The sequence below is a fragment of the Syngnathus typhle genome, linkage group LG4 (assembly GCF_033458585.1).
Source record: "Syngnathus typhle isolate RoL2023-S1 ecotype Sweden linkage group LG4, RoL_Styp_1.0, whole genome shotgun sequence".
Taxonomy (NCBI): Eukaryota; Metazoa; Chordata; class Actinopteri; order Syngnathiformes; family Syngnathidae; genus Syngnathus; species Syngnathus typhle.
The window spans coordinates 10,635,054-10,662,494 of NC_083741.1; the positions used below are offsets into that span (position 1 = coordinate 10,635,054).

General features: G+C 40.9%; 1 protein-coding gene across 6 annotated transcripts in view; it reads left to right on the plus strand.

Annotated features, from left to right (window-relative positions):
- The window catches only part of neo1a (neogenin 1a), a 141,997-nt gene that overhangs the window by 14,260 nt on the left and 100,296 nt on the right, over positions 1-27,441 (plus strand). For 5 of the 6 annotated variants that reach the window (XM_061277120.1, XM_061277121.1, XM_061277122.1 and 2 more), the window contains exon 1: positions 9,998-10,571. The exons of the other annotated variant lie outside the window; for it this stretch is intronic. In XM_061277120.1, coding sequence (XP_061133104.1) covers positions 10,478-10,571 — 94 coding nt within the window. In that variant the 5' untranslated portion in view covers positions 9,998-10,477. Of the gene's footprint in view, positions 1-9,997; positions 10,572-27,441 lie in introns of those variants that run through there. 6 annotated transcript variants of the gene reach the window in all.

The following is a 27,441-nucleotide window of genomic DNA, read 5'->3' on the forward strand; positions in this document are numbered from 1 at the left end:
GACAAATTTTCACAGAATTTCGTTTTTAACCTCTAACTTCTACATTTTTCAACCGATTCAACTCGTTCCAACTTTCAACTGTTCATCTTTTGCCTACCTATTCCACAACGTCCCACTTACCAAAAACTTCACATCTTTTATTTTGAAATTCAACCAAAATTCTCTAAAATTTCGTTTTTCTACTCTAATTTCTACATTTTTCAACCGATTCAACCCATTCCAACTTTCAACTGTTCATTATTTTTCTACTGATTCCACAACTTCCCACTTACCAAAAGCTTCACATCTTTTATTTTGAAATTCACACCCAATTCCTTTTCCCTTCTCATTTCTACATTTTTCAACCGATTCAACCCATTCCAACTTTCAACTGTTCATCATTTTTCTACCTATTCCACAACTTCCCACTTACCAAAAACTTCACATCTTTTATTTTGAAATTCACACCCAATTCTCCAATATTTCCTTTTCTCCTTGTCATTTCTACATTTTTCAACCGATTCAACCCATTCCAACTTTCAACTGTTCATCATTTTTCTACCTATTCCACAACTTCCCACGTCCCAAAAACTTCACATCTTTTATTTTGAAATTCCCACCCAATTCCTTTTTCCCTTCTCGTTTCTACATTTTTCAACCGATTCAACCCATTCCAACTTTCAACTGTTCATCATTTTTCTACCTATTCCACAACTTCCCACTTACCAAAAACTTCACATCTTTTATTTTGAAATTCACACCCAATTCCTTTTTCCCTTCTCATTTCTACATTTTTCAACCGATTCAACCCATTCCAAATTTATTCACTTAATTCACCTTATTCTTCCCACATTCACTCCCATTCACCCCCACTTCCACTATGCTTACACAATTCAACCCTTGACCCCCAATTCCAGTGTGGCGGCCATCTTGGATGACCCTGAAGTGCCACCAATGAACCCAGAATGAACCGGAAGTGGCCCAAATCAAACCGAAAGTGACCCCAAATAGACCGGAAGTGGCCTCAGGTAAACCGGAAGTGACCCCAAATCAAACCGGAAGTGACCCCAAATGTACCAGAAGTGACCTTTTTAGACCGGAAATGACCCCTAATAAACCGGAAGTGACCTCAGACGAACCGGAAGTGACCCAAATTAAACCGGAAGTGACCCAAATAAACCGGAAGTGACCCCAAATAGACCGGAAGTGACCCCAAATAGACCGGAAGTGACCTCTGGTAAACCGGAAGTGACCCCAAATCAAACCGGAAGTGACCACAAATGAACCGGAAGTGACCTTTTCAGACCGGAAATGACCCCAAATAAACCGGAAGTGACCTCAGACGAACCGGAAGTGACCCAAATTAAACCGGAAGTGACCCAAATAAACCGGAAGTGACCCCAAGTAGACCGGAAGTGACCCCAAATAGACCGGAAGTGACCTCTGGTAAACCGGAAGTGACCCCAAATCAAACCGGAAGTGACCACAAATGAACCGGAAGTGACCTTTTCAGACCGGAAATGACCCCAAATAAACCGGAAGTGACCTCAGACGAACCGGAAGTGACCCAAAGTAAACCGGAAGTGACCCAAATACACCGGAAGTGACCCAAATTAGACCGGAAATGACCCGAATCAAGCCGGAAGTGACCTTATTTCAACACTAAGTGCCCCAAATAGCTACATTTGCGCTAACGTCTTCGTTTTTTGTCCGATTTAACCCGTTTCAACATTTTTACCCCAAAAGTGAACCTCCTGAGGCTGTTTTTTTTGGTTTTGTTCCAAATTTAGAAAGATTTTGGCGCAATTGCTTTTTTTTATTTTCCCATTCATTCTCTATGGGGATTCAACATTTGCTCTAACTTGTACATTTTTTAACTGATTCAACCCGTTCCAACTTTCAACTGTTCATCTTTTGCCTACCTATTCCACAACTTACCACTTACCAACAATTCCAAATTTAAAATTCAACCAAATTCTCCAAAATTTCGTTTTTCTACTCTAACTTCTACATTTTTCTACCGATTCAACCCATTCCAACTTTACACTGTTCATCTTTTGCCTACCTATTCCACAACTTCCCACTTACCAAATATTCCAAACTTTCAATTTTGAAATTCACCACAAATTCTCCAAATATTCTACATTTCTCAAGTAATTCAACACGTTTCAACATCGTTCGGCAGCATTCCCCGAAAAAGTTATTCATACATTTCGCCTTCACACGCAATTTCTCCAGAAATTGCAAAATTCTAGTTGTGTGAAGGCGAAGGCCTTCACACATATGTTATTCTACTCCATTTACTTTATTATTATTATTATTCTATTTTATTCCCGCCACTTTTTTGTCCCGCTTCTTCTTCCACAAAATTCATCCGATTCACTCCATTCCACTTTTCACGTATTCCAAATATTCACGACATGAGCGCTTGTATTTTTCTCATTCCGAAAATTTTCCGATTCCGCAAGATTCCCAAAATTCCGACAAATTTTTCCCCATCCATTCTTAATGGCACATTCCACATTTCACAAAATTTCGTGTTTCACCTCTAACTTCTACATTTTTCAACCGATTCAACCCATTCCAACTTTCAACTGTTCATCTTTTGCCTACCTATTCCACAACTTCCCACTTACCAAAAATTCCAAATTCTCAAATTTGAAATTCAACCAAAATTCTCTCAAATTCCGTTATTCCACTCTAATTTCTACATTTTTCAACCGATTCAACCCATTCCAAATGCATTCACCTTATGCTTCCCACATTCACTCCCATTCACCCCCACTTCCACTACGCCTACACATTCAACCCTTGACCCCCAATTCCAGTGTGGCGGCCATCTTGGATTGACCCTCAAGTGCCCCCAATGAACCCAAAATGAACCGGAAGTGCCCCAGATCAAACCGAAAGTGACCCCAAATAGACCGGAAGTGACCTCAGGTAAACCGGAAGTGACCCCAAATCAAACCGGAAGTGACCCCAAATGTACCGGAAGTGGCCTTTTTAGACCGGAAATGACCCCTAATAAACCGGAAGTGACCTCAGACGAACCGGAAGTGACCCAAATTAAACCGGAAGTGACCCAAATAAACCGGAAGTGACCCCAAATAGACCGGAAGTGACCCCAAATAGACCGGAAGTGACCTCTGGTAAACCGGAAGTGACCCCAAATCAAACCGGAAGTGACCCAAAATGAACCGGAAGTTACCTTTTTAGACCGGAAATGACCCCAAATAAACCGGAAGTGACCTCAGCTAGACCGGAAGTGACCTGTTTTAAACCGGAAGTGACCCAAATAAACCGGAAGTGACCCCAAATAGACCGGAAGTGACCCCAAATAGACCGGAAGTGACCTCTGGTAAACCGGAAGTCACCCCAAATCAAACCGGAAGTGACCCAAAATGAACCGGAAGTGACCTTTTTAGACCGGAAATGACCCCAAATAAACCGGAAGTGACCTCAGCTAAACCGGAAGTGACCTATTTTAAACCGGAAGTGACCCAAATAAACCGGAAGTGACCCAAATTACACCGGAAATGACCCGAATCAAGCCGGAAGTGACCTTATTTCAACACTAAGTGCCCCAAATGGCTACATTTGCGCTAACGTCTTCGTTTTTTGTCCGATTTAACCCGTTTCAACATTTTTACCCCAAAAGTGAACCTCCTGAGGCCGTTTTTTTTGGTTTTGTTCCAAATTTAGAAAGATTTTGGCGCAATTGCTTTTTTTTATTTTCCCATTCATTCTCTATGGGGATTCAACATTTGCTCTAACTTCTACATTTTTTAACTGATTCAACCCGTTCCAACTTTAAACTGTTCATCTTTTGCCTACCTATTCCACAACTTCCCACTTACCAACAATTCCAAATTTAAAATTCAACCAAATTCTCCAAAATTTCGTTTTTCTACTCTAACTTCTACATTTTTCTACCGATTCAACCCATTCCAACTTTCAACTGTTCATCTTTTGCCTACCTATTCCACAACTTCCCACTTACCAAATATTCCAAACTTTCAATTTTGAAATTCACCACAAATTCTCCAAATATTCTACATTTCTCAAGTAATTCAACACGTTTCAACATCGTTCGGCAGCATTCCCCGAAAAAGTTATTCATACATTTCGCCTTCACACGCAATTTCTCCAGAAATTGCAAAATTCTAGTTGTGTGAAGGCGAAGGCCTTCACACATATGTTATTCTACTCCATTTACTTTATTGTGTGAAGGCGAAGGCCTTCACACATATGTTATTCTACTCCATTTACTTTATTATTATTATTATTCTATTTTATTCCCGCCACTTTTTTGTCCCGCTTCTTCTTCCACAAAATTCATCCGATTCACTCCATTCCACTTTTCACGTATTCCAAATATTCACGACATGAGCGCTTGTATTTTTCTCATTCCGAAAATTTTCCGATTCCGCAAAATTCCCAAAATTCCGACAAATTTTTCCCCATCCATTCTTAATGGCACATTCCACATTTCACAAAATTTCGTTTTTCACCTCTAACTTCTACATTTTTCAACCGATTCAACCCATTCCAACTTTCAACTGTTCATCTTTTGCCTACCTATTCCACAACTTCCCACTTACCAAAAATTCCAAATTTTCAAATTTGAAATTCAACCAAAATTCTCTCAAATTCTGTTTTTCTACTCTAATTTCTACATTTTTCAACCGATTCAACCCATTCCAACTTTCAACTGTTCATCTTTTGCCTACCTATTCCACAACTTCCCACTTACCAAAAATTCCAAATTTTCAAATTTGAAATTCAACCAAAATTCTCCAAAATTCAGTTTTTCCACTCTAATTTCTACATTTTTCAACCGATTCAACCCATTCCAACTTTCAACTGTTCATCTTTTGCCTACCTATTCCACAACTTCCCACTTACCAAAAATTCCGAACTTTCACATTTGAAATTCAACCAAATTCTCCAAAATTTCGTTTTTCCACTCTAATTTCTACATTTTTCGACCGATTCAACCCATTCCACATTTATTCCCTTTATTCATCTTATGCTTACCACATTCACTCCCATTCACCCCCACTTCCACTATGCTTACACAATTCAACCCTTGACCCCCAATTCCAGTGTGGCGGCCATCTTGGATGACCCTGAAGTGCCACCAATGAACCCAGAATGAACCGGAAGTGCCCCAAATCAAACCGAAAGTGACCCCAAATAGACCGGAAGTGACCTCAGGTAAACCGGAAGTGACCCCAAATCAAACCGGAAGTGACCCCAAATGTACCGGAAGTGACCTTTTTAGACCGGAAATGACCCCTAATAAACCGGAAGTGACCTCAGACGAACCGGAAGTGACCCAAATTAAACCGGAAGTGACCCAAATAAACCGGAAGTGACCCCAAATAGACCGGAAGTGACCCCAAATAGACCGGAAGTGACCTCTGGTAAACCGGAAGTGACCCCAAATCAAACCGGAAGTGACCACAAATGAACCGGAAGTGACCTTTTTAGACCGGAAGTGACCCCAAATAAACCAGAAGTGACCTCAGCTAAACCGGAAGTGACCTGTTTTAAACCGGAAGTGACCCAAATAAACCGGAAGTGACCCAAATTAGACCGGAAATGACCCGAATCAAACCGGAAGTGACCTTATTTCAACACTAAGTGCCCCAAATAGCTACAATTGCTAACTTTTTCGTTTTTTGTCCGATTTAACCCGTTTCAACATTTTTACCCCAAAAGTGAACCTCTTGAGGCCGTTTTTTGTTTTTTTTCCAAATTTAGAAAGATTTTGGCGCAATTGCTTTTTTTATTTTCCCATTCATTCTCTATGGGGATTCAACATTTGCTCTAACTTCTATATTTTTCAACTGATTCAACCCGTTCCAACTTTCAACTGTACATCTTTTGCCTGCCTATTCCACAACTTCCCACTTACCAAAAATTCCAAATTCGAAATTCAACCAAATTCTCCAAAATTTCGTTTTTCTACTCTAATTTCTACATTTTTCAACCGATTCAACCCATTCCAACTTTCAGCTGTTCATCTTCTGCCTACCTATTCCACAACTTCCCACTTACCAAATATTCCAAACTTTCAATTTTGAAATTCACCACAAATTCTCCAAATATTCTACATTTCTCAAGTAATTCAACACGTTTCAACATCGTTCGGCAGCATTCCCCGAAAAAGTTATTCATACATTTCGCCTTCACACGCAATTTCTCCAGAAATTGCAAAATTCTAGTTATTATTATTATTATTCTCTACGTTTCTCCACACTTTTTTGACACGTTTCATCTTCCACATAATTCATCCGATTCACTCCATTCCACTTTTCACGTATTCCAAATATTCACGCGACGAGCGCTTGTATTTTGCTCGTTCCGAAAATTTTCCGATTCCGCAAAATTCCCAAAATTCCGACAAATTTTTCCCCATTCATTCTTAATGGCACATTCGACATTTCACATTTACGTCGTTCCAATTTGAAATTCACATCATTCAGCACATTCTAATCACATTCGGAAGGATTCTCGACATTCCCAAAATTCCCAAATTCGAAAATTTCACGTTTTCACGTTAAAAATTCCGACAAATTTTCACAAAATTTCGTTTTTCACCTCTAACTTCTACATTTTTCAACCGATTCAACTCGTTCCAACTTTCAACTGTTCATCTTTTGCCTACCTATTCCACAACGTCCCACTTACCAAAAACTTCACATCTTTTATTTTGAAATTCAACCAAAATTCTCTAAAATTTCGTTTTTCTACTCTAATTTCTACATTTTTCAACCGATTCAACCCATTCCAACTTTCAACTGTTCATTATTTTTCTACTGATTCCACAACTTCCCACTTACCAAAAGCTTCACATCTTTTATTTTGAAATTCACACCCAATTCCTTTTCCCTTCTCATTTCTACATTTTTCAACCGATTCAACCCATTCCAACTTTCAACTGTTCATCATTTTTCTACCTATTCCACAACTTCCCACTTACCAAAAACTTCACATCTTTTATTTTGAAATTCACACCCAATTCTCCAATATTTCCGTTTCTCCTTCTCATTTCTACATTTTTCAACCGATTCAACCCATTCCAACTTTCAACTGTTCATCATTTTTCTACCTATTCCACAACTTCCCACTTACCAAAAACTTCACATCTTTTATTTTGAAATTCACACCCAATTCCTTTTTCCCTTCTCATTTCTACATTTTTCAACAGATTCAACCCATTCCAAATTTATTCACTTAATTCACCTTATTCTTCCCACATTCACTCCCATTCACCCCCACTTCCACTATGCTTACACAATTCAACCCTTGACCCCCAATTCCAGTGTGGCGGCCATCTTGGATGACCCTGAAGTGCCACCAATGAACCCAGAATGAACCGGAAGTGGCCCAAATCAAACCGAAAGTGACCCCAAATAGACCGGAAGTGACCTCAGGTAAACCGGAAGTGACCCCAAATCAAACCGGAAGTGACCCAAAATGTACCGGAAGTGACCTTTTTAGACCGGAAATGACCCCTTATAAACCGGAAGTGACCTCAGACGAACCGGAAGTGACCCAAATAAACCGGAAGTGACCCAATCAAACCGGAAGTGACCCCAAATAGACCGGAAGTGACCTCTGGTAAACCGGAAGTGACCCCAAATCAAACCGGAAGTGACCCCAAATGAACCGGAAGTGACCTTTTTAGACCGGAAGTGACCCCAAATAAACCGGAAGTGACCTCAGCTAAACCGGAAGTGACCTGTATTAAACCGGAAGTGTCCCAAATAAACCGGAAGTGGCCCAAATTAGACCGGAAATGACCCGAATCAAGCCGGAAAGGACCTTATTTCAACACTAAGTGCCCCAAATAGCTACATTTGCTCTAATGTCTTCGTTTTTTGTCCGATTTAACCCGTTTCAACATTTTTACCCCAAAAGTGAACCTCCTGAGGCTGTTTTTTTTTGTTTTGTTCCAAATTTAGAAAGATTTTGGCGCAATTGCTTTTTTTTATTTTCCCATTCATTCTCTATGGGGATTCAACATTTGCTCTAACTTCTACATTTTTTAACTGATTCAACCCGTTCCAACTTTCAACTGTACATCTTTTGCCTACCTATTCCACAACTTCCCACTTACCAAAAATTCGAAATTCAACCAATTTCTCCAAAATTTCGTTTTTCTACTCTAATTTCTACATTTTTCAACCGATTCAACCCATTCCAACTTTCAACTGTTCATCTTTTGCCTACCTATTCCACAACTTCCCACTTACCAAATATTCCAAACTTTCAATTTTGAAATTCACTACAAATTCTCCAAATATTCTACATTTCTCAAGTAATTCAACACGTTTCAACATCGTTCGGCAGCATTCCCCGAAAAAGTTATTCATACATTTCGCCTTCACACGCAATTTCTCCAGAAATTGCAAAATTCTAGTTACTTAGTGCTCTTCCTTTATTCTTGCTACCGCTGGTATGAATATTTTAAGACAAAAAACAATAGCCAAAGCTAGCAAGGCTAACCACTATGCTCTCCCACGATTAATTTATTTTTGTAACCTTGGCACTGTACAGACGCATAAAAACTGTGTTGCTTTGTTGGCTGGAAATTGCTCCTGCACTAGTCCAGCGACGGCTGTAGACGGAGAAGTCATACATAGTTCTCTGTAAACGGACCGATTAGAAGCAGAAATGCCAAAAACACATGAACAGATAGTCAATGTCAAACATTAAACGCCGAATAAAGGCAAATAGTCAACTCATTGGTTCAACCTCGAGCAAATGATTAATGTAAAATGAGATCAACAAATCTGATCATGCACTTGAGAAGTTCACGACTTCTCTGCATTCATCTTCCAAAAATTAGGTTAAATCCAAGCGAGGCAGCAAGTAAAAGGAAAGCTGGACTCAGTATTCACTCTTTTTATTTGAGCTACCTAATTAATTCAGCATGCAATGGCTTCAATTTGTTTTTTTTTTTACAACATTCGAGGTTTTGTAAGCTAAACATGCCACTGTATATTAAAGTGATATACACGTGTCTCCAGGCTACTGTGATTTTGATCAGGCACGCAATCTACATCTAACCTTGGACTTACAGCAGAATCAGAATGCCTTTTATTGTCATTATACATAGTATAATGGGATAAGAGTTGCCCAACAGTGCAAAATAAAACTATAAAGTATATAAAAAAACATGATAGATGTTAAACTATATATGTATATACAGTGGAGCCTCGGTTTTCGAACATAATCCGTTCCAGAAGGCTGTTCGAGAAGTGAATCGTTCGAATTCCGAATCATATTTTCCCATTACAAATAATGGGGAAAAAATTATCCGTTCCAAGCCCCCCCAAAAAAACCCCGCCTTTTTTAAGCATTTTTTCATTTGCACATTTTTGTCCAATCGCGCAACTGCACCGCACCGCCGAAGGTGCAACCGTAGCGCGTTGGTCGTATTATTGTATATACATATATATGTATACAAAGTTTGCAAGCGACAACTGCACAGTTGGGGTGGTTGAAGTATAAATATATTGCACGTCCAAAGTGATCGGGCTTATTGCATGTTTGAGTTGAGACTTATTGCACTTAAGATTTTGTGAAAGGTTATATAACAATTTGAGGATTTTTGTTAATTTTTTGAGTTGCTAGTACAATTTTAAAAATATATATAATATCTTAAGCTCATTTTTTTGTTACTTGTGAACTTTAATCTCACAGCCATCAAATTCACTATTCAAAAAAACAAATATGCCTACTAACTATTACAGAAAACACTGAAACAAAGGATTAAGAAATGTATTAAAACGAGCAAACCAGATCAACAACCACCCCCAACTAAGTTTCAATAGCCAAAACGAACTTAAACAGAAAAAAACAGTCTTAACCGAGGGTTCCCTGAATTGAATTCCAAAGAAAAACTCCTCACCACATTTTCGTGGTTTCCCGAACAAGCCGCCAGGATCCACGAGACTCCACGCCCCGTTTTCCAGGGAGCCAATGGAGTTCCAGCCCCCCTCCGCTCCGCTCCCCTCCTCTTCCAGACTCCGCCACGCTGCTCCCTCACGCTCTCGTCCCCACCGTAAGCGGCGAGCTGGCTCCGGCCAATATTTGCCTTTCTGCTTGGATATCATTTCCCCATTTACGAGCTCTTTTTCATTTTGTGCACGCGGTGGACACTGGAGTGGAGAAGTCAGCGCGTTGGACGTCCCTCGCCGGCTTTGCTTTTCATTGCTCTGCGCCTCCCTAGTCATGGATTGATGAGTGTTTTTTCTTCCGACCTCTGCCTCGACCAAGTTGCGAAAAGAGTGTGCAGAACCTGCGGCGCTCTGTTTCCCAGCTTCATGTTTTTCCCGGACTCTTTTCTAAGTACCTGGCTCCGCATGCGTCTTTGCGGTTTGCCGATTTGAACTTTTTTTTCTTTTTTCATTTGTTTTGGGAAAAGGATTTCATTCAAAACCGGGATTTTTGAAAGTCTACCAACATTTATTTGTGAAAAGTGATGGCCGAGCGGGGAGCTCTGTTGCTCCTCTCTCTCCACTTCTGTCTTACCTTTCTGTGCACGGGGAGCACGGCGGCCAAGCATGTTGACAAAGGTACACGTCTCTTCGTATCTTATTGCGTTTTGCCATCCCGGACTGTGAAAAGTTGAAATGTGACATGCCGAGAGGAACGCACAACTCTCAATTTGTTTTCCAAAAGCTCCTATCGCAGCTGATTGTATTGCGTTCATGTCATGGAGCCTTTCACCATCTTGACAAGTTTAAAAGTAGACTTGTTCCATTCTACATTTGAATGCAATGTCTTCCAAATCCTCCTCCAAAATTGATGTTTTGAATGTGAATGCAAGATAAACACTTATTTAGTGCACATGAATGTGTTGGCCTCTATGCAAATCCGGGGGCTTTTAAGAGAGGGAAGCGCCAGCATCAGTCCAGTAGACATCTCATTACCTGGGTGTCAATACACGTTTAGCTGATGGATAAACACATTCGCAATTCATTAGCTTTTCACCATCAGTCCAACTGGTGGTGTTCTGTTGTGGGAAATGTCACTACCCCCCTCTTTTCATTGTTAGACATCAGAGAGCAGCTATTGATTGCAGCCTGAGCTCAAGTCACTGTTGGCAATCTGTTGCCATTTTAAGCGTAATGATAGAAAATGCCCGTTTGGAGTCCATCACATACCTCATCTTGACTGTTTAGTCAGCATTTATTTGGGGGACAATAACTACTGGGCTTGACCAAGGTTGTGTGTTGCAAAAGGCTTGCTTTTTGATTCCTAAGGAAGAAAAGCAAGGGATTGACTGCTTGCGTATGAAGCATGATGAAAGACCCTCTCCTCCACGAGGAGCTCTGCAGTGGTGGAAAGGGAGAGAAAAAAGGGAGAGAGAGAGGGTGTGTGTGGAAAAAGCCCCTCCTTGGTTTGGTAGGAGACACATACAAAAGAGGTAGATGGGGGTAGGGTGAAACAGGCTGACTGTCTGGAAAGTAATAAAACCAAGAGATTAGGGGGACCGGGAGTTCCTTTGGGAAGTTTGATTGATTCCAGAGAATTGGACTGGGACCCACACGCAGCGAAGGAGTATCAAATTACTAATTACGGGGTACCCCACCTCCTCTTCAAAATATCAGTTTATTCACAACGCGGATCCTTGGAAGTTTTTAACCATAGTCACCAGATGTTACCTTCAAGTTGGCCATGTTGTAGTCAAGTTTGTCCCCTTGGGTCAGGTACAGGTTCAATGGATTGCTCTGCCTAGTCCGTTGAAATGTGGCTACTATTCTTTCGCCTTCTCCCTTTGCCCTTCCCTGCAAGATGTAACATTCCACGAAAAGTTTGGCTTTTGTAAACAAATTGCTGCTGGCAGTGTAAAATCCACTTAGGCCCTATCTTATCTCTGTAATCCAACTGGGACTGACTTGTGTGCTGATCGTCTCCCAGCGGACAATGCAAATAACTTGCTGAAATGCGTAAACATTTGGCCACCCTTTCTGCCTTTACACACCACTGCACAAGGTTTTATTATAACAGAGACCACCTTCGATGTAACATGGCCTGCAGACTTCTCAAACAACTGTTGTTTTCATTGGCACTGATGGGCTTCCCCAGCTTTACCAAAACTTCATTTCCAGTTTTGTTTTTGTAGTTTTCAAAGTGAAAAGCTTTAAGATATTCTACTGATGTTTGTAAAATTCATATCTGTGATGTGTTTTTTTTTAAACTTTTATATCTGGGATTTTTTATCCCCGACGAATACATTCCGTGAAACTGCGACCCTGTGAAAGGTGAACCATAAGATAGCAAGGGAACACTGTATACTGTTCGGTGATTATTTATTTATAATCTTAGGGTTTGCAGAAAGTCCTAATGATCTCTATCTAGAGATTTGGATAACTGTGTACTTTGCCAAGTGTTTGATTTATTTGCCCCGCTAATGAATCCCCCTTCCCATTTGACATTTGTTTTGGGGCTCTTTCATAGTAGAGAAAGTGAATATGATGCTGCTCAGTGCTATTGACGTTTGAGGTGGAGTAAGAATGTCCCCGCTATCATGGTGAAACATAGATGCCACTGCCACTATTATAGCTATGAAGTCTGTGCTTGAAAGGCTTTGTGGGGTGGTCAAATTAACAGCAATTATTGAAATAAATTGCACTGACTGTCACAGTCTATGGTGTGTAATTGTTGGGAAATACAGGTCAATATCTCCTGAATGGATGGCGTCACATCAGCTGGGGCTTCTGTTGGGGGGTTAGATGGGATTTCACAAATTAACCTTTCAGTTGCCTATTGTGGCACAGTAAAAAGACTTTTAGTTCATCCAACAATGCACTTGTGTTGACTCATTTGCTTGTAAATTAATCTTGTTAAAAACTTTTGTACATGTTCAACTTCAGCCAAGACCTTATTTGGACATTGGAAGTAATGGACTTCTCAAAACTTGCAGAAGAAGCTGTGACTCAGCTGGACAAATGAGCCTTGTTTGTTGCAGGTCTTGGTCTAGTAGTTCTGAAGGGGTATCTGCACACATGGGACACAGGACATAGGTTGTTTTTTCTGCCAATGGTATTGTAATTCTTTGGCTATATATTGTATGACGTCAAGAGCTGTGGTGAGCTGCTATTGGTGATGACTTCTTTGTTTGCTCTTCTAAGTCCAGACAAACATAACAAGGGAGCTTGAAAAAAGCCAAACACTGCCAAGATGCCATAAAGCTGTTGGAGGTTCCCAGTATGACTTCTCCCAGACTTTATTGTAACCCGAGGAGTGCAACATTTTTTACATTCTTGCACATGTGATATATATTTATTTGGAAGTCTCACATTTTTTTTCCCTCTTTTGCCTTTTTCTAAATTGCATTACTTTCTAATTGTATTCTCATGGCTCCTGTTGTGCTTGTACCAGGCTTTCTTGTTCTGCTGTGATTGAGTAATGTTGAGGCTTAATGACTTCTGGGAGAAGAGGCTTCCTTGGAGCTGGCTGACACGTGTGGTAGCCCAACAAGCAAAGCATACACAAAGAGGAGTTTGAAATCGGGCTTTGATTTTTTTACTGTCTTTTCATTGCCGTGTACTTCAGCTTCTGTGCTGCTGTGATAAACACCACGTGATGCTTTTGTCCTGAAGCCTCTAGTAAGTCAGTATCCAGTGGGTTGCTTGTGTTGGAAAGGAGTCCGTTTGATTTGGACATTCTTTCGTGTTTGTTCAACTTTGTCTTCACATAGTGTGTCGGCATCGGTATTATACTCGATTGCATTCTTGAAGAAGTTGAGCTAGTGCTAATATAGCACAACGTGCTTCCAGTAAGCAATGATGCTAGGAGTTCAATCTAAAATAGATCACATGGACCATTTATGTCTTAGTAGTTTGGCAACACTTGCCCTGATCATCATTTCATTGGGAGCTAAAAATGCAGTTAAGGTTAATGGAATAGTGAGGTGGCGAGACTTCGTCTTGGCAGCCGCCAAGGTCACAAATTATGGCATCTTAACTGATTAATAACCCTCATTTGATTGCATCGTACCTGCTGGAGTGCCAGCATCCTGCAGCTCTCAGATATAAATTTATTCTCTGCTGTCGTTTTGGAGGACGTCCAGGATGTGATGAATTCTCTCAAAGGTCTTCTCAACGGGGTGGTTTTGTGATGAAGTGCAGCTGTTGATTAACTTGCGCTTCTAAATGCAGTGCAAGAATCAGACAACATTCCAGATAGTGATTTTATGGACTAATTGATCTCCTACCCATCAAAAGCTCAACACATTCAGTACAGCATCAACTATGTTACACAGGGTGAGTCTCAGGCTCGGTCGGTCAAAGGAGCTCTTCATGCGCTGGAAGGGTGTGGAGGCTCCCAGTCGCAGAGAGTCGATTGTGGGCGCCGCTTAATCTAGCCGGCTGCCATCGTCTTGTGCCCGGCCTGTGGCTCTTGGCAACTCTAGACATGGATGGCTGTTTGGGACTTTTTATACAAACCGATGTTCCACATCTGGGCATGAACAGATGTTCCCTCCATGACTTGAAATGATTATTTTTGCAACAGTGTGTGTCAGTTAACATGTAGCAAAGATTAGATTCAAAAGTTTTTGTGCTCATTTTATTTGGAAAAAGCGGGTTGAACGGTCTTCACAAACCTATATGTTTTTGAATTTGCCTATAAACGTCTTTATTTAGAATCAGGCCAAATGACAGATTACAACACGGGAGCAATTTGCTGGTCATGCGGTTTTGGTTGGTCTGTTAAGAATTTTGATTTCTAGATCAGAGCATAGATTTTTATTTTTATTTTAACAGGACTCACATAAATTATAGCCTGTTTTCCCCTTTACTGAATCATGCCTAAGATAGTGTGACCATATTTCCACATTGTAACCAAGAGTTTTAAACTTTTCAAGTATACCCCTTTTAATACAAGTTTCCTGAACGCCAATCATGATTCCTCATGAAGCTGTTTAATTCGTTCTCTTTGAGGTTGGGGTATTTCCTCCATAGCTTATTTAATCAAGATCTTAGCGCTTGCTGACGATCCGATCATTTGAACTGGCTGTGTTGCCAAAGGGAAACATGGAAAACAGGCAGGACGGTGACCTTTGAAGACCAGAGCTGGACATACCCGATTCAGAGGCATCAGCAATTCCTGATGCCTACATCAACTTGTTTCCTAAATTTCCTGTGTTAATTTATACTCCTGCTGTAGTAGTATTAACCCCTGTTTCTGCGGCTAGATTGGAGCTGAAACGACTGTTTGAGCAGTGGAGTGTTATATAGAGGTTTCTTTGTGCTTGTTGGGAGCACCCCTTGGCTCTGGCTCCACCGACTGCACTGAGCCAGTCTCATCTCAACTCTGAGCTCATCTAAAACTGACAGAGGTCGAGAGCTAGCTCAAAACGTGAAATTAGCGTCTTTCTTTCACTGCCATGGTGTCATGCAATCGGTCCTCTCTTTTGAATCTGCTTTTGTGTCTTTCTTCCCAGTTGAACAGCAGCACAGTGAAACGTGATGGCATTTCTTTTGTGCTCAAATGTTTATGTGAAGTAAAAGTTGAGACAGGCCAGAAAATTATAATTGCCCCTTGAAATGTGGAATCAGTACAAGTACTTTTCACTTGTAAGGGAAATATCAAGCCACAAGGGACATGGTATGTGGGTTTTCTGTACGGATTACAGAATTACGAAGGAGCAGTTTGTGGATTTGTCATTTTGCTTGTGCCTTTTATGCAGTCAGACTTAACTGAAGTGGCTTTGGTGGTTGCATGTGTTTTTTTTCTTGCACAATGCTGATAACGGCCAGATAAGATTACATGCCTTCCCTTCACTCGGGGGCTCATTTCCTAATGTGGATTAGAAACCTCGACCTTTGGGTAAGAATATCATCTATGTGACAGATTTAATAGTCTGAATAAAGACTTTACAGTGCTGTGAGAATTATACAGAATTCAAATGGCTCAGGACAATTTCTGTTGTTCCAGTGGCGCTAGCACTCTCTTACCACTACGAATACTCATACGATGCAGCTGGGTTTCAGTCTTTGTTAGAGTTTAGGAGAGGCGACCTCTTTGCTGAAACAGTCACTTGAGTCCTTGCAATGCAGATATGACCTTCCTGTGACTGATATGAAGGAGGAAGAGCAGGGTGAGCTCGGTGAAATGATAAGCAGATGAAAACAGAGCCAGAACCTGCTGCAGGTGAGGACTTTTAGTTGGCTTGATGTGTTTGTGATAGGCAGTGAACCACTGGGATTCACGGCTTGATCGCGCCTGCTTTTGTCACCCCTGCTTGCTCCCAGCCCGTGGCAGGTCACTCATGAACAGCACCAGCATGGCTGCAAAATGGATGGCAGCTAGCAGGGAGCACCTGCGGAGGAATAGCAGGCAAGCAGCATTCCATCACAGGACCCTGAGACACAGATGTCATATGAGACTCGAGGGAGGTGTTTAGAGTGGGGGTAGGGCGGAGGGGCCAATGGCAGAGGTTCTGCTGTGGTGGCCCAGTAATGGAGTCGGGTCGAGCCACCTGCTACCAACTGATATTTAATGAAGTGCCTCATCTAGAACACCGGGAGATGAACATTGATGACAGCAGTTTAACTTGTCTCTTGTGACCGGACTACTCTTTTATTTCGCGACCTCCATGACTGACATTGGTTACATATATAGATATAATAGATATATATTATTTCCCAGAGAAGAACTGGGCAGTGGGTACCTTCAATTTAGTATGATTTTTATCCCGCTCTTTAATTCAAGGATTACTGCCAACTCAAGGACTATATTTGTACTAACTCACTTTTAGAATCAGGACCATATGGTGCCGTGCAGAATTAAGTGTGTAAGAATACTTTCCTAATCAGATTGTGATGGGTGCTGATTTGCTGCGTCATTGACCTCTTTGAACAAATATTTTGATAGGTTCAATACAAATCAGACTTGATTTGAGTGAAAGCACAAAACTGATAAACCACAAAGAAAACTCGTACAACCTTTTTATACTGTTTATTACTCACATTGATGCAAAGTGAAAGAATTTACATGTTTAAAATCACTTTCAAGGTTTAGTTTTGTTCTGAAAGTTCTCTGCTTTATTAGTCCAACTGTTGTGGTGCCAGTTCATACAGAAGTTTATTTCCCCCAAACAACTTGTATTTAGGAGCGACATTTAAAAGTTATTTTCTTGTTTATTATGGATCTTTTGACGACTGCAACTTATACTTGACTTTAACTTAACATTCTTAAATTTCCTTTCTCTATGTTTACACCTTAAGCACCCAGAGTACTCTAAAATGAGCACCTGCACTATATTCGGACATCATAACAGACTGAAATATAGTATGCACTGCAATCTGTTTATGCCATATGCTGTGCAATACAGTCGTGAAGTGCTCATCTAAATAAAAACAAGCTTAGCATTAATTAAGCAGGTGTGAACGCATGATAGTCTTGGTTGGTTTTGACACTACTGTTAATTCCCGAAGTAAATACTTTCATCTGCCTTCAAAAGAAGATGTCAGGAGTAGTTGGGAGTTATAAAGGGTGCTGTTTTTATTAGCCATTGTTGGCTGGTGGGGTGCTTTTGGTTGCAGACTGACAAGGGACTCAATAATGAAGCTCTAATCCAATGATGTCTGAATCAGTGGACCCTTCTCGCAACCCCCCCCCCCCGCCAGTGCCAGCGCATTCCTGGCCTTGCGGGGCAGTGTTTCGGGGCCAGCGCTTTGTCACGCACCCGTCCGTTCTGGCCGCAAACTACCATGGTGGTAGTGGCGGCATGGATTCGAGTATGTAAATGTAGGGGATGCAAGAAATGGCACAGCTTGACCACAACTCGACTGATTATGTCAAATGTTTTTGTGTTTCTCTAGTTTTTACTGAGATTATTTGGTTGCCCCCACAAGTAGCCAGCCACTTGGCTCTAAATTGAGCTCTCCATCTTCATCCTGTGGCTATGTTACCTTGTAAATTTCAAAGCAGAGGTGATGATGGACCCTCTTGGCTCAAAACCAAGGGTGGCATGCGCAGAAAACAAAACGTGCGTTTAAAATAGAGCTTTGGTGTGAATTTTGGGAATGCACATAGACTAGTGTTCCTACTAGTCTCATGTATACATTGTGTTTCATTGTGGGCTAGAGAAGCTTAGCTGTATTAATTACCTGTGTTTCTCAAAAGTAACTCCAAACTTTTACTTGCATGAATGGTTTGAAGGAAGTGTGTCTTTGGAAGCTGTAAAAATCCATTTCAATCCTTTTTAATGAATACTCTTGGGAAGATGGCATTTAAGAGTTGGGGGAGATTATCACTTTGTTTTCATAGGTTTAATTAATGAAGTTGTTTCATCCATAGCTTAGTAAGAGGCTTTAAAAAAAGCAGTGGAAGTTTTAAGCACATCTGAAATTGCACTTAGTTTTGGATCAAAATTATACTTTTCCTTTCATTGAGTTACATGAAGAATGGGGTCAAAATGAATTATGCAGTGATCACTGTTGACTGGCAAATTTTGTCAACCAAAATATGAAAGAAAATATGAATGTAAAGCGCATTACAAATAAAAATTATTATTTCTATTATTGTTATTTATTTTATTACAATTATTATTATTATTATTATTATTATTATTATTATGATTGAAATCATACACCTCCCCAAGTAAAAAAAAATACAGTATATGCATTCACATGTAATAAAACAGACAGTACTTGTACTTTGTTTTTTGTTTATTTTTGTCAGTCTCTAACAATATAATTTCCTGTGGGGAAGCAATTGAGTGAAATGCGGGAAACCATTAGGAAGCCTGGGACTCGTGTCTCTTCCTGCTGGGTAAATAGTGCTGAGGCCTCCATTCATTTCTTCCACTTGTGAATGAGCCTAGTTGCACTTGTTAAAATAACATCAGGATATGAACTGTACTTGCACAGGAGCATCCAGAAGCTTCCTCGTTCTTTTAAACGACTCGACTGAATTGGGCTGTTTTGGTTTCAAAAGGTTCCAAGGTACTTCTGAAATAGGTTTGAGAAACAGCAAATGAAGAACTGCCCACGTATGTTTTTGTGCTTTTGGCAATCACTGTGTTAGCACGCATTGCAGTCCCTCTGCATGGTTCATAAATTGGCTTTGAAAAGAGTGAAGTCACCGATGGGGAGCAAACTACAGAATCTTTTCTAGCTAACCATTCTTGGCAGCGACATCCTCATTTTTTTGTGTGGAATGCATGCGTGACTTGCAGCCAGACCGTGTTACTTAAGTTGTCACCCGAGAAGCCCTCCGGGGTAAAATTGTTTTGTCCTTGAGAAGAGACCATAAGCGTTTTTGAGCTGGTCCGCAGTCTATGATGATTTGGAATGTAGTTGGGATTTAGGCCATGTCTACTGCCAATCCTTTCCTTTGCGGGTAAAATTCAATTTGCGTTTTACAGTAGTGTTTGACTCGACTTTTCACTTCTTCACAAGATTTTCTTGACATAAGCTTCACTTGAACTGCTTTCAGAATAGCTGTTTAATTGTTGGTTCAGATTGTTATGCCCAAATTCGGTACTTATTGTAATTGCTCTTTGGTTGGCTCCCAGATTAAGCCGGAACTAATCAGGTTAGCGCTGCAGATTTTCTCAGATTAATTCCAGAAATCCAATCTGACTGGGTTTACTTTCTTCCCTGTAACAAACAGAGCGTCTGCGTTACCTGGGATTTACTAGCATCTGAAAATGAAATTATGAGATCAGAGGTGGTGATAAATCCTGATGGGAAGACTCCGTAGGCAAAATGAGATGCACACACAGCATCGTTTCAATTGTCAAATGCTCATCCCCTCGTTCCCGATAAATTGGTTTTAGTTGTTCTACTGGTGAGAGGCAGAACAGTCCTACAGAATTGTGGTTTGTTCTGTCAGGTTGGCCATAAATTTTCCGTTATAGCATTCTTGTCTCTAATGGTGTCTGATGCATCCTTGTCGTTACTTATTTGCATTGTTGTATAGGAGGGGGGGGGGGGGGGATGAAATCCAATATTGGATGTCTTCCCTTTTGTTGCACTCCATTTAGCCTCTAGTGATATATTTATAGTTACAACCAACTAGGCAGCACCGATTCACACTGTGTAGACAGTGTGAGCTTTCCTAGCCGGTGTCCCAGCAGATTCACAGACAACTAATTTAGTGCTTGTTAAGTGATTTAGCGTCTGTTTTTATAGGACCCTAGCGAACCACAGCAGACCCCACCCCACACACACACCCTTACCCTTGCCCATTGCCTTTCCTGCCTGTGGCACTGGGGCTGGCTTTTGAATATCAATCAGCCCGAGATGCATTGTTGTGTTTATGGAAGGGGGATGGGACCAAGTGGATCTTGGTTGTAGTAGCTACTTGTGGGTGTCAATCAAAAATACAGCGTGACCAATGCGTAGCTCATTGGAGGCTAGTTGGAGTTTTCTCACGGTGCATGAGACTTAAAGCCTGAGGGTCGAACCCTGCCGTTCCGTCTCTCCGTACAATGAGAACATTGGTCGGGCAATCAATAACAAGCTCCCTCTCCTCGCTGCTACCCTGGTCAGCTGCTCCCTGCTTTCCATATATCAACACCGTGTTCGATGTTGGCTTCATCATTCTCTGTCAACCCCGCCAACACCTCTGTGTGTAATTGTATTAGATTAGTCATGGTGGCGTGGTTATTTGGAGCACCCTCACCGCTATTGGGCCAGAGGTTTCCTCTTATTATATCTACTTCCCCAGATATTAGTTTCAAGTATGTAATGTATCATAACCCCCCCCCCCCCCCCCCCATAGGTTTCAATAGTTCTTTATTAATGGCAAACCCAATTGCGATGGGACTGATCAGTTCATTTCTTCTTAAAAACAAATCCCAGAGCAGCCATGTTTTAGTGGAACAGAATAAGAATAATCCTGCACATGCTCTCAGGGAGAGACGATGTAAAGTCACGCTTGGCGATAGAATATAAAAGAACAATTTCCACACCTTGTTCTTAGCTGCTATTCAAAATGACCTACAAATGTTCAAATGCAGTGTTTATTGGCTCATTACAAGGGTGTGTTTTTGGTATGTGTATTGTGGACAATTGTAGTTATTCATCTTTGGAACAAGGAAAACATTACATTTCCTTGACGTACATAATTATCTAAAATGTACTGTTTTCTTAAACAGCAGAGCACCACTTACAATATGATACCTTTTACTAATCCCCTCATCAACTACTTAGCATTGCTTTGTGTTAACAACTTTTGGATAACCTGTTGTGCATGTGTGTATAATCTTGTTGTTGAGATAGAATGGCAGTATGTTTTTGTGAGAATAGCACAACCAAGAATGGGAAAGATTTAAAAGACAGGGCCAGAGGATCTGTCTTTGTCGATTACACACGCACTACAACCTTGGCGGCCACATTAGATCTCTTTCTCCGCACACCAAATTCCCATTAATAATGTATACAGCGCTCTGGCGCGTTTGCTCCCTATTTTGCCCTCCCCCCAGCATTGCCCCTGTAGGCGTCCTACACACCCACCTACCTTCATCCTGTTGTGCCAAACCCTGTTCGTCCCTCCCCCCAGACACGTACACACGAATGCATACTTTCAGCTGTGAGACTGCTTGCCAGGAGCCATGGCAGGCGTGCATATATCATTATAGTTTAGTCCACACCCTCCCAAATAGTCACCATCGCACTGGCGGATGCACCTGTCGTCAAAAGAAGCGTTGTTGAATAGTTATGTGTTGGTGTCAATGTTTTGTTGCCGTTATTATCTGTGTTTCGATGAGGACTTGAGCTTGTTTTGTTTCCCCTGACACAAACCTGCGAACGGTAACAAATGAATGACAAGTTCAGAGGAGCTTGTGAGAATTAAAAGATGTCTACAAGCTATTGTTGATTGCCTTCTCCGTACAAAGTGGGAAAAGTCGTGTTTTATTCATGTCATTCTCTGTTTGATTGTCACTTTAACTTTGCAGCCCTCATTTGATCAGAGACAAGCCTCTTTAATGTCTTACACTGCAATCTCAGTTGGGGAATCAGAGTAACTTACAATAGGACATTTTGTCCATGATATGAGCCTAATCATGGTAAAATAGTGCCATGACTCCATGAATGATCAGCACGTGTAGAAATGTGATCGGCCTATTAAGGAGTTTTTTTCTGATATAACAACACAATCAATATTAAGACAATGTTTACATATTACACTTGATGTGTTCTTCATAACTAACACTCAGGAATCTACCAGCGTAAGAAAAACAAAGTATCTTAAGTATTGTGCACAATCCTTAAATGCAAACATCAGTCACTTTTATAGAGAGCAGCAATATTTACGAGCTGTTTAATCTTTATTATTATGATTTATCATTCATAAGGATCCTGTCAACACAAGTTTAAGTTCTGGCCTCATTCCAGTGAGAAGTGTAATGTGCGACCCAACACATTTATTAATTAATCCATATTTGTAGTTATGTAATGTGGTGAGAAAGTTGACATGTGACATTTATGAACACGTGTATGAGTTGGTTGTGGCTAAAGTCATAAACCTGTACATTTTGCGTTTGAAATGCACTAATGCAGTAGTAATCCTCCCACCATAAGTGAAAGATGGAAAAAAAAAATAACTTAATGGATGAGCATGATGGATGAACTTGCCTGCGAGGACACTTACTTGAGCAGCATTTCGACCAAGCAGTTGGATTCACTTCAGGGCGTCATGGTTTGACTCGGAAGTATAAATCCTTATGTTTTCACCACGTCGTGTTTAAGTTGGATGGATTAGCTTTCCAGCTCACGCATACGCGATGGCAGTAGGGAATGTCCCAAGTGTGAACAAAATTGTGTGATGATCCGATCTATGACATCATTGATTGACTGGTAAATTGACATTACAGATGATCTATGTGTGACTTGTTTGAAGGTTAATTTACCATAAAATCGGATCTAATTTTGATCAACATGTCTGAGTTTTACGTAAGATAGCATTTATGTAGCGGACGTTTGTTGTTTAATCAATAGTTTTACATTTACAAATAACATTTCACTTCTTTTTTGCCGACATGTTCGCAAAAGTGAAAACATCCACTCATGGACAAAAAAAGAAAAGTAACAAGTGCAGTCGAGATCGTGACTTACCGTTGCTAGGCCTCTGTTATGATCCACGCTTTTGCCTCGTGCCGTGTGACGTAATATGAGTGATGTGACGTAATAAGAGCGCAACGCAGCACGTGAGTCACGCAATGACACAATGAATCGATAATGAAATTAATTGCCAAGACCTTTAAATGTCAATTTTGATCAGTATTATTGATTTGTTGTAGCGCTATCCTCAAGCACACTTCTTACTGTTTCGTATTTGGGTCAATATAGTCTGATGTTACAAACGATACAAACTGATGTTTATGCTTTCTGTTGATGATATTGAAGCCATTAAGAGAATTCCACCTATTGTTTGAAAAGTAGTAACTATAGTCAGACGGTAATAAATTTTTTGAGGGTTAACCCGTAATTGAATCAAATTGTGAGCCTTTGAATCATAATCGAACTATGGGGCGGCGAAGGATTGTCAGCCCTGTTGTTGACCGAATCCAAACAGTGGAATTAATACAGCGGATTGAGTATAATACTGCCAGGTATTTTAGTTGCCATCAAACACATTCTCATCAGGTTTACAACTCAGTTTGGTTTGGATGTCTCACTCATAGCTTTTCACAGTCAAACAAAGAGTAAAGCAAGAAAATCATTCAGTGACAAATATCAGTTGACAAATCAAGGGCAGGTTTTCCACACTCCGAGAGGAGAAATATTTGCTGTCCTCTCCTGCAGGATTAGGTTTATCTACTCTTAAACTGTCGATGTCATCTGCTACGGTATATCTATGAGCTCATTAATCTACAAGGCTTTAAAGCTACTGCTCAGTAGCATCAACAGAAGTGATGGCCGCAAAGTATATGACTTAATGTTCACAGGGCTCACATTTGATTGAACACGAGCATATCTTTATGGAGAAAATGCAAATATCTAACGTGATTAAAAATGGAGAACCTTTTTTTTAACAGGGATTCACAGTCTTGCAGTGGAAGCAACACCTGTCTGCTGAATTATGCCAATTTCAGACAAAAGATGAAATTAAAAGCGGACAATGAAGTGGTCGGTTTCAGCTTTTAAAAGTTGGGAGAAACATCCAATGGAATTTGTTTGCTATTCCTCACGGAAATGTCCTCCCACCCTACCCGAGGCTATCTGTCTTTGTGTCATCCTATTGATTCTAGCAATGCTAATTAATATGGAGAAAAGGGCACAGGGTTTAAAAAGGAAAAGAAGTGGTGACTATTGAGGTGGTGTGTGAATGGAAAAGCGGGAAAGATTCATCAAACCCGAAGACACAGTATATTCTTAGTGCTGGCATATACCTTCTGTACCTCTCAAAAATGTCGAGCTGAAAAGTTTGAGCGTGCGATCTGATATCATTTATATCTGCAGTATCATATACTTGTATTCAGGAGGTGAGTTCGAGATGTTTGACCTTGCGGGCAAAACGTCTTTTCAAATAGGAATGAGATATTTACGTCTCCTAGCATCATCTCGTCTCGGATAAATGTTAGCTTATGTGTTATGTTACAGACGCTCAGCCTGCGTTTAACTTGACAAATAGAAGTGTAGAATTTTGTGATGATGAATTGGCTTCAAGTAAACATACCCAGGAGGATATCTTGTGCCTTGCCTTTGTTTGTCTTCCAGTCCACACGCCCTTTGAGCTTAATTTACATTCATATTGAATTCTTTACATGTCATATGCTCACAGATGTTGTCAGGGGATACGAGCAAGACTTATCATTTTTTATGGGGGCAGCTGTGCCCATTCAACTGTATTTGTTCTAAATGATGAGATAAGGAGGAGCATGCATAAATGTTTGATGAAACTGATATGTTAACATTGTCTTTTGTTCTTTTTGACAAGTGAAACAACACAATTTGTCATATTTACTCATTGGCATTATTTAAAGGGAGAATCTGAAGCTACAGTAAGGCCTTTTTTTTAGCGTTATTTTTTAGTTACTCTCTTTATCAGGTGATTGTGAGGTGGTCTCATGTATTATTGCAACAAGAACTATGTCAACACATAAGTTATTCTACAAAGAACAGTGTTTGAATAGTTTCTTTACTATGATTACAGGAACTGTTGTGTCCTACCTGACCTTGCAAGTATGCGCCGTGTTGCCACTCGGACCGTTGAAAGACATTTGTGCAATAATTTGCAGCATGTTTACACAAGCCGGCCCACCGCTCTCAAGCTTTCCTTCCACATACAGTAGTCCGTCAGGACACGGGCATTCATCCCTCCCTGAAATTGTCAGTAAGGTCAGAAATAGTGTCCATTAATCAGCACAGCACCTAGTCAAGTGATGCAGGAAGCACAGAGGTCAGATCCGCCTTCCAATTATCATACGTCATCCCTTTAAAAGGCCCCTCGACACTCAGCCAACAGGTTGCCATGGAGACCCAGGACAGGGAGTGTGCGGCGGGGGTTAGGGGTTGGATAGCAGTACAGGGGACCATTAGAGGACCATTCTATTGTAATTAATGGTGGTCCTTTTGGCTGGAAATCAGAGTCCTGAAATAGACACACATTCTCTGAGAGTAGATGTCACTGTGGCAAGATATACGTCCACGTTGCTGCAAAGCCGAACAGATAATAGAACACAGATTAATGCTGAATGGTACAAAAGGGATCGATGGTCAAACAGTTTTCATTTAGAATAGCGCTATGTAAATAGCATAAATACGACACTGACAGATTATTACGATTGCAAGAGCTTCTTTTTATATTCTTTCGCTAGAGGACAACCTCTCTGATTGCTGTCTTTTTTGTCCATGCTTAAATAATCACGGGTCTAATCAAGTTTTAAACGCTGTTCACCTTGCGAAAACGCACCTCAGTTTATTGGCTTGATAATCAAATCTGAGGTCTGCTCACCCATTGGGGATTCTCAGTCTGCCAACCATTCATGCAGCCACAGCCACTTTGAAGTGCCGGTAGACCAATCTCCCTCCTTCCTTCTCAAGCAGATAACTCCTCTCCATCTTGCATGTCTAAATGTGCATACATACTCAGATATAAAAAGCAATACTGAGGGCAAATGAAAATGCAAACGCATGGAACACAGATGCCCTTGTTGCGGTCGAGAAAATAACAACACATAGAACACTTGATGGTTACGTTTGGCAGTGGGCTTCAGAATATTCATTGGGGCTGACGTATCCCAGAGGTGTAGTCGTGACCCAACTCCTCACAAGTATCCATGTATATTCTGTGTCACACCCACTTAAACCATCTCGCTTTTAAAACACCGAAACGTACGTGCACATGCAGGAAGCAGCCTTAGGAGAGCCTGCTGGCGCCATACCATCAATTACTTTTGTCATCAACCAAATCCCATTACTCCCACAGATGTTTCATTGCCATCTTTTCATGCTCAGACCGCACCACACACAGGTGTAGTCTCTACCCACTCGCTTCCATCTAATGATGGAGACAAATCTCCATTCACCATTCCTTGCGCTTCACTCTGTAGGGTTGAGTGTGTGCAGGGTTGTGCTGATTGATCTGCTGCTCGAAAGGGAGGAGGAGGCGATGGATAGAGACGAGGTATGGCAAGGAAATGCAGGCAAGACAAGACGGGCAGCTTTAGTATTTATGTAGCGTGTTTCATGCACACATAATCACCCAGACCTATCACCAAGTGCGTTGATATTAGCGATGCAAAATATATGCATAAAAAATTCAATATTGCGATATTGCTCGATGCAATATGCATATTGGCATTATCTAAGCTAGTTACAATTAATTAGTTAAGACATGTTGAGCATGCTTAATTTGCTCCATGAAAAACGAGGATTCCTTCATAATTTTGTTTTGGCACAACCAGATTGTGCAGACCTAGTCAAATGACGCATTTATTATATGTCATCAATGTTCTCCTTAAGTCAGCAGCACAAGGCTAGTCGGCAGAGATGTGAACTCAAGACAGAGAGGTAGAGACTTTCTGGGCTCAGTGGGTGTGACTGCTGAACTGAACCCGCTGACAACATGCAAGATGTCGCATCTGGCGCCCAACGTGGGGCACAGCCATAAAACCCTGGGCGGAGAGTTTTAGCAGCAGTTTATTCACAGTTCATAAGCAGTCCAAAATGCTCAGTCGAGCTTTTCAGGTTTGTCCGGCAGGTCATTGTAATTAATGGTGGTCCTTTTGGCTGGAAATCAGAGTCCTGAAATAGACACGCATGAGTAAAACAAAGTAGTTGAGATTAGACTAATACGTCTAAAATTGGAGGTTTGAAAGCATGGATTGGTGGATGGATGAATGGATTTCATTTCAAATTAGGGCCTTCACAAACAAATCTTTTTAGAATCAATTAGCCATAATCCATTGTTTATTTAAAATACCCCCCCCCCCCCCAGCCGAATCCGAGAGGCATAGGAAGTGCTGCTTGTTGGTTG